The 8,570-nt window shown below is 40.4% G+C and overlaps 1 protein-coding gene across 1 annotated transcript in view; it reads left to right on the forward strand.

Moving 5' to 3' along the window:
* GTF2H5 (general transcription factor IIH subunit 5) overlaps nucleotides 1-6,860 on the forward strand; it is an 11,937-nt gene extending 5,077 nt beyond the window's left edge. Inside the window, exon 3 of the mRNA XM_006757687.1 lies at nucleotides 6,137-6,860. Coding sequence (XP_006757750.1) covers nucleotides 6,137-6,317 — 181 coding nt within the window. The 3' untranslated portion in view covers nucleotides 6,318-6,860. The remainder of the gene's footprint in view (nucleotides 1-6,136) is intronic.
* Nucleotides 6,861-8,570: the final 1,710 nt, after the last annotated feature.

Consider the following 8,570-nt stretch of genomic DNA (forward strand, 5'->3'; position numbering starts at 1 on the left):
CTAGTATGTGAAAAAAATGTGTCGCAAACTAAAAATAACCAACCAATCGTGGTCAAACCTCATGGTTAGTTAGCCATTGCAAATGTCTGCCCCCATGTGTTTAAATTGACTTTGTGTGGTTTGACGTGAAAAAATTCTGAAAATTCACAATGAAACGAGCGGCTGATGAACCAAGCACTTCAACAGGAAAGCGAAGTAGGTCTAGGCTTATCACAGTCCAACAGGTGATCGATACTTTGGTTGATTCAGACTCTGAGAAGTCAGAATTTCATCAAGAATACTTTTCCAGTTCAAGTGACACGACAGTGAGAGCTCGAGTGATGAGGAAAATCTTGAACCTTATAGATCTAGAGCTAGATCGATAGTAAGAGAAGGGGGGCGTGTCCCTCAAACAGCTGATGGGGGAGATCTAGGTGGTAATGAAGGTTGGACAAGGAATTTTGTATCACCAAATACAGATCTGAATTTCACTGAGGATGGAAAAGGCCCAGTGAACATTCCTGGATCTATCACAGAGGAGAGTGAACCAATTGACTTTTTATCCTTGTTTTTGGATGATACTTTCTGGCAAAATTCGACAGAGAAAACCAACCTCCGGGCCCACCAATTGCATATAGCAAAGCCCAACTCCTACAATGCCAAAAATTTCAAGGATGCCACAGTGGAAGAAATGAAGGCTTTTCTTGGACTGAGGATCTATATGGAATACTTATGTATAAAGCCCAGCTATTGGAATTATTGGACAAATGAGGGCTCTGACTTTGTTGGGTTTACTCCCGGATTTCGAAATGTTAAGACTCTAGACAGATTCTTGGTCCTTTGGAGTTTTTTACACATAATTGATGAGGAAGACACAGATATCAATAAGACAGATAGATTATATAAAGTTAGGCCTTTCTTGGAAAGTCTGCTCCCCAAGTTTCTCCCCTTTTATCTGCCAAAGCAACATTTGAGCCTAGATGAGGGGATGATCCCGACAAAAAACGGCTTGGCCATCAAGCAGTATATCAAAGATACGCCCACAAAGTGGGGCATCAAGTCTCCTTCTCTGTGAAGGTGAGACGCTACATTCTGAATGCAGAAATCTACACCGGTGCTGCACCAATACCTATAAAAGACTTGGGTGCAGTAGGAAATACAGTCGTTCGTTTCCTGACTTCATGTGCAAAAGAAAATAAATCTCATGTGCTTGTCATGGACCGGTTCTACCACTCTAACCCTTGCTAAATACGCACTGTCAGAATTACACACAGGAATTGTGGGAACCCTGCAGCAAAACAGGAAGCAGTTTCCTAAGTCACTGAAAAGTGTAAAAAAACTTGCTAGGGGTGACAGTCGCTATCTATGTCAAGAAAGTGTAACATGCTTAGTTTGGCAAGATAGAAAGCCCATCACATTTATTTCGAACTACCACGATCCAGCCCAAAATGTAGTAATAAACAGAAGAAATAAAGATGGCAGTGTGCAAGAAATACAGATGCCACAGCTGGTGAAGGACTATAATAAATATATGGGTGGCTGTGACAAAAACGACCAGATGACCTGCCTTCACCAGTCTCATCGTCATTACCGCTGGCCCCTGCGGCTTCTCATAAAATTTTTTATGTGGGCCAGTTATAATTCTTATATCTTGTATGCTTCAAAGCAGCAAGCTGCTTCAAAAAAGCCAGTTTTGCCGAAACCGGTTTGGCTCAGAGGATACAGCGTCGGCCTGTGGACTGAAGGATCCTGGGTTCGATTCCGGTCAAGGGCATGTACCTTGGTTGCAGGCATATCCCCAGTGGGAGATGTGCAGGAGGCAGCTGATCAATGTTTCTCTCTCATCGATGTTTCTAACTATCTCCCTTCCTCTCTGTAAAAAATCGATAAAATATATATATTTTTTAAAAAGCCAGTTTATTTCTCCAGATATATTCAGAAACTGTGCCTGCAACTTATTGGTGGATACAGGACATCAGCCCACCGCCACCCACAAAAGGAACCCTGCCCTCAACGGATGACCCCAGGCAATCATTTTCCAGAGATTCCCCCTGGGACATCGTCTAATCATATCTGTGTTCTGTGCATGGAAAAGCACTCCAGGTACAACAAGCAAAATCCTGGAGTGTCTTACAAAGACAATCCATGCAAGAAGGTGAAGAGCAACATCTGGTGCTCACTTTGCAAGAAGTACCTCTGTGTGAACCAAGGCTCATCCTCCTAGGTGGGTTGGCACACAAAAGGTGGAATATTGGCGCTAGATGAAAGGTAGACCTATTTTCTACAATGTCTCCAAGTTCCATCTTACTATAACCACTTGTTTGCATGTAACTAACATTTTTCTATATCATGTTGGTTTTTTCTCTTTAATGCTCAGGAGCCCAGGTATAGGGGACAGTTAGGTTCAGGGCCTCAGGTCTGGTTAAGTCATCTCATTTGTCAGCAGTTTCCTAGTGATACCACTGGTGTTCAAGATGGTTGGTAGGAGAACACACATTTGGGGGCAGAAGGGAATTAGAACACAAAATTAGTTTTTATATGACAAGTTTAATTTATTTGAGGTAAAAATAAGCACATCAAAATACTGGTGATTTGTACCAGGTGAAGTTAAGCTTAAAAGTTGATTTGAAAGCAATTTAAAGAAAACTATTAAGTAATGTGTAATGCAAGTGTAACAGGAGATGGCTGGTAAGTAGCAAGGATAGCATGTGTAGGGGTTCAGAATGAGTCACCCCAAGGTGTGCCTCTGGGGTATGTAGAGTATTTTGAATTAAAGGCAGTCGAGATCCTGCGGGCTCAAGAGAAACTTTTGCCCCCGCTTACTTACATAGAGGAATTTAAATTAGGGGCCTTGCCCATAATAAGAATTATCACCAGAAATAACCTTTTCTGACCTATCTGTAGGGCAAGACAAACATCTAATTAGTGAATAGCTCCCTTCTGAAGCCTCAGGCACCCTACCTCATTCCTTCATTACGTTAGCTATCTTTGTCAAAGACCTCCATTCTCTCTCCCATCCATCGCTGGCTGTTGTTGCCTTTCAGTCTCAGTGTCACTATCTGTCAGGAGACCCTCATTCTTATACCTTATATCCTTTCTTGTTTTCAGTCCCCCAAAAGGCCACATACTTCCATTGTCACCCCTCACCCGTTTTACACGCATTGTCTATGGCTGTATCATCCGCTTTATTAATTCCATCTCCTCACCATCCTTTCCACTTTGCCCTCTAGAACCTGAGAGAGCAACAGAACCCCCTCAGCCTCTTCTCTGAACTTTTCCTCTTCCTTTCCCCAGGCCCCCTCTCCTTTGGGCTATACCAAAACCTGGCTTTCTCCTGAGTGCACTGCTCCCACAACCCTATCAAGTGTTGAGTTGTTTCTCTAATACCTCTTGTACCATTGGGTCAGGAATGGGATAGGTATCTACCTTACTCCTCGTTGCCACTTCTAGGAATTCTCCCCTCTTCCGTAGTAACTCCCAGTTCTGAATCTCATACCATCAGACCAGACCACCCACTTTGGAATAATCCACAAACACCCAGATCTTTTCTTGAGGGTTTTTCTCTGAAGACTACCGGTCACTCTCCAGGAGCTGTCCTGTCATGTTCTTAGTGATTTTGATGTCCATGGGGTCAGTCCTTTCAATACCATGTCCTCTCAGTTCCCTGACCTCTTCCAGTAAGCTTACCCTCCACCCAGTTGCAGTCACTCATTCACATAGTCAGACCTACCTCTGTCCCTACCCATAGTGCCATCTCCAAAGTCTCCACTGTAGGCATCTGGCAACCCCCTCCTTTCCTGTTCACTCCCTCTAATGCCCCATATCTCCATAATTTCCTCCACTCTACAGATATACAGTCTGTTGATTCTCCCACCTTTTCATTGTCCTTTGCCACCCCAACATCTCACTCTCCTCCTTTCCCAGCTTATGTTCCACAGCCCATCAAATACTTGTTCTCTCAAAGACACATTCGACTCCCTTTCCCTTCTGTCACACTCACCAAATCTGGTAAAATTCAGCTCTTCACCCTCTCTGAGCCTTTACCTCTATAACTCTCAGTGGCTGGAGAAAAACATACAAACATACTAATTAGTCTCACTTCAGATTTATGTCTGATAAACTCACATGGAGCCTGAATGCTAGCCAGCAAACCTACATTTCCTAGTCCACTTTTCCCACTCCTAGTAACGCTTTTACAGTCAATTAAATCTAAGATTTCATCGATTTTATAACTTACCAATATTTTAAGTACCTCTAAGAAAAACCACTGCCAATTATACTATAACATGCTCTTCATTGTAAGACTCGTCCCAATTTTAAAGATGTTAAGTGTGAGGAAAAATGGTTCTTAGAATGGATGACGTATAGTATTTCATACCTTCAGTTTCTCATATCTCAAACAACTTCCCTGTCCTCGCTTCCAGCTGAGCCCTTGCTTCCTGATTAACTGAGAAAGTAAAATCAGAAGAGAATGTCCACTAGTCTTTACCACATGGATCTGTCTGTGCCCATATACTCTTCTCTGCTTGGGAACTAGATCCCATCCCCTCTTGCCTATTTAAGAACACCTTTTCAGAAGTTCTCTTTTCTCCTGCTTTATCAGCTTTTCTTTCTCCATTAGGTCATTTCCATCAGCATCACAAACATACTATTATTCTCCCCTCCCAGGTGAAAACACTTGATTCCCACATCCCTATGCAGCTCCCACTCTATTTTCCTGTTCTTTGTACCACAATTTCCAGGAAGGCCTTCTGTGTTCACTTTCTTTAATTTCTTTCTTTTCCGAAACCCACTTCAGTCAGGCTTTCTCCTCTGTGATTTCACCAAAACTGCCCTTGCCAAGTCCAGCAACTCTGAATCCAATAGTCAATTCTCAGTCCTTATCTTACTATACCTATTAATAGCAGTGGGCACAGTTGATCACTTACTCTTCCTGAATGTCCTTTGTTCACTTGGCTTCCAGGACTCTTCATGCTTTCTTCCTACTTCAGTGTTCACTTCTTTATAATCTGCTTTGCTGATCTGTCCTTTTTTAAAAATATATTTTATTGATTTTTTACAGAGAGGAAGGGAGAGGGACAGAGTCCGAAACATCGATGAGAGAGAAACATCAATCAGCTGCCTCCTGCACACCTCCCACTGGGGATGTACCCGCAACCAAGGCACATGCCCTTGACTGGAATCGAACCCGGGACCCCTCAGTCCGCAGGCCGACGCTCTATCCACTGAGCCAAACCGATCAGGGCTGATCTGTCCTTTTTAACCTTTTGATGTTGGGCTGTCCAGGGTGTGGTCCTTGGGCTCTTTTCTGTAGCTATACTCATCCCTTGTCATGGCTTTGATGAAAGACACATTTCGGTAAATCCAAAAAATTATATCCCTTTTTCCCTTCTGATTATTCTATTCATTCCACAATAAAGCCACAAATAAATGGAATTGAATTTGGATTTCTTCTTTGAGCTCAGCATTCACAAAGAGATTTTGTTAGAATTTTCTTTAAAGATTCTGAATGATAATTCAGACTTATAAGCTTCAGAATTTTAAGGAAGGGGAAGATACTTGAGTACCAACTGCAGATCAAATACTATCCTTGGCATTTTTCTCCTTTAATTTCCATAACAGTTCTGTTATGTAGGTTTACTTGGAGTTTCGGGAGATTCGATACATTTTAAGGTCACACAAGTAAGTGCTAAAGCCAGGGTTGAATCCAGATCTGACTCTAGCTGTGTATCCTGCTTTATAAAGTGACAATTTAACTGGTTTTGTAAATTAATGTGTCACTGGCAAGGTAGTGAAAAGCTATTGGCTTTTTAAATGTAATGGTTGTGGACAAGTAAGGAAATTAATTTTTAAAGTCAGTTAAGGAGGCTGTGATTCTAGGCCCTATTAACTACAAAGCTTTGAACATTACTTCTTCACTTGTCAGTGACAAATTATTCTTTTCAAAATATTATTGGCCTCTTTCTCTTACACTTACACTTACAGCTCTAAAATGAAGCTACATCTATAAATCATTAACACTTAAGGCAGAGTGGGAGTGAGAGTTTAGGATTTTTAACTTAACCCTAAAAATTCGACGTGCTCAAAATTCTAATCACTCAGGTTCTGGTGTAAATTGACAATAAGGTTTCTCATCAATATGTGTTTACCTCTACAGTGACCCTGCCATGAAGCAGTTTCTGCTGTACTTGGATGAGTCAAATGCCCTAGGGAAGAAGTTCATCATTCAAGACATTGATGACACGCATGTCTTCGTAATAGCAGAGTTGGTTAATGTCCTCCAGGAGCGAGTAGGTGAATTAATGGACCAAAATGCTTTTTCTCTTACCCAGAAGTGAAAATATTAGATATTAAAAGTAACATGCAAGAGACTCATCACTTAGTATCTTATGTGACAGGCTAGACTTAGAGACTTGCTAAGAAGCATGCTGCGAGAAAGACTCGGGCATCATTTGTTCAGAAAAAAGCCCCTGAGCGGATACTCTTGTTCTGTTCTGTGTGTGTCTGTGGTTTTCTTTTTTTACATGTACCCTGGAATTAAAAAAACAACACAAAACTTTAACAGTTGGCTAGAATTTGACTTTTTATTGTCCTTTATTAAAATATAAATTGTTTTCCTACCTTTTTCATCATAATTTAATACATTAGGAATATAATGGAATGTGACTTTTAATTACCAGTCTATCCTAGATGCTTATTTTTCTTGTTCCTGTTAACAATTGTGAGTTTTTGTAGTGTGAGTATGGTTAGTTTTGTTTCACGTAGAAACTTCAGAGAAGTTTTTAATCAAAGTATGACATACATACAGAAAATGCACAAATCATAAATGTACAAACCTCAGAATTTCCACAAACTGAACACACTTATGCAACCAACACCCAGATCAAGAAAGAAACAGTTACCATCATCCCAAAAGCCCTTTCATAGAAACACCCAAGGACCAACACTGTGCTGACTTTGATCATAGTTTTGCTTATTTATTTATCGATGGAATCATGCAGCATGTATTCCTGTCTGGCATCTGTTACTCAGCATTATGTTTGTGAGAGTGATCTGCTCTGTTGTGTGACGTTATACAGTTGATCTTGAACAATGGGTTTGAACTGTGCAAGTCCACTTACACATGGATTTTTTCAATAAATAAAGTAAATGTATTCTCCATATGATTTTTGTAGTAACATCTTTTTTCTTTATTGTAAGAAGACAGTACATAATACATATAACTTGCAAAACATGTTTTAATCAACTCTTTATGTTATTGGTAAGGCTTCCAGCCAGAGGAAGCTATTAATAGTTTTGGAAGAGTCAAAAGTTACACATGGATTTTCAACTGCACAGGGCTTGGTGATCCTAACCACTCTCCTCACTCCTTGTATTCAAGGGCCACCTGTAGTTTTTTCATTCTCATAGCTATATAGTAGGTATTCAACCACTCGAGATATTTTGGTTAATAAATAAGTCCTAAAAAATAATCAAGTATACATTCATTAAACCTCAGTTTGAATTTGATAAGCATCAAATTCAGAAAAGGTCATCATTATTCAAGTGTTCATACTAATTTTTCTCTAGTGGCAGGATGTACACAACTTTATTGTATTTGAGAAAAGAAATGGAAGTACAGAATCTAATTGCAAATATGCTGGCATTAGTTACATTGATATTCTGTTACTCAGTTCCTTCATTCCATCACTCATTCATTCAAAAACTAATTATTAAGTATTTCCACGTCCTAGATGTAAAGGATACAGGTTTTGAAAAGATGGATGAGACATCTGTATCAGTGATGCTTTTAACTTGAAGAACACCAGTGAAGTTACTTAAGCAATGAAGTATAATTGTCTAATGTAACAAGAACTCTGGAGACATAGCGCCAGGTGTTCACCCTGCTTCTGTTCTGCCATCCTAATCATGTTGGCTGTTGGTTCCTGGCTTACTGTCTCATGATCACAAGTCATTGGCTGCCACTCCAAGCTATTGTATTCACACCAGCAGCCCACACAGGGAAGGAAGACTCCACTTGCCAGCAGAGAAAATAAGGAAAAACTTCCCCCTGGTGTAGCTCTCTTTTTATTGAGGTGGAAAATCTTTCCAGAATCTTTCACTTGTCTATCCCTAGACCAAGAGGAATAAAGTGAAAGTTGACTAGATCAGTGCTTCTCAACCTTTAAAATCATTGGGAGTCTCTCCAGATTTCTTCTCTTTTTTTTTCCTTTTTTTTTTCTCTCTCCAGATTTCTTATGTGGATGGTGTTCAGTCCAGGTGGAACTTAGTCCCCTACAGTGAGTATTTGCTGCACTGTGACTTGTTTCCAAAGAGTAGGTTTAGACCAGGTGAAAAGTAACTGTACAGTGGAGAAACCTGGAAAAGACTACCTTAGCCAGGCGATCAGGGTTAACATCAGAAATAAGTCATGCTAAGAACATGTACCCCTAATATGATGCCATGAGAAGGGTACTTCACCTCTGTGGTTTTCTTCCTAAAAAACAATCATCCCAGTCTTACTATGACCAACACAAATTTAAGGGAATTCTACCAAATATCTGGCCAGTGCTCCTCAAAACCACAAAGGCCATAAAAAACAAGGCAAGACT

This window comes from Myotis davidii, unplaced genomic scaffold (genome assembly GCF_000327345.1).
Source record: "Myotis davidii unplaced genomic scaffold, ASM32734v1 scaffold1494, whole genome shotgun sequence".
Lineage (NCBI taxonomy): Eukaryota > Metazoa > Chordata > Mammalia > Chiroptera > Vespertilionidae > Myotis > Myotis davidii.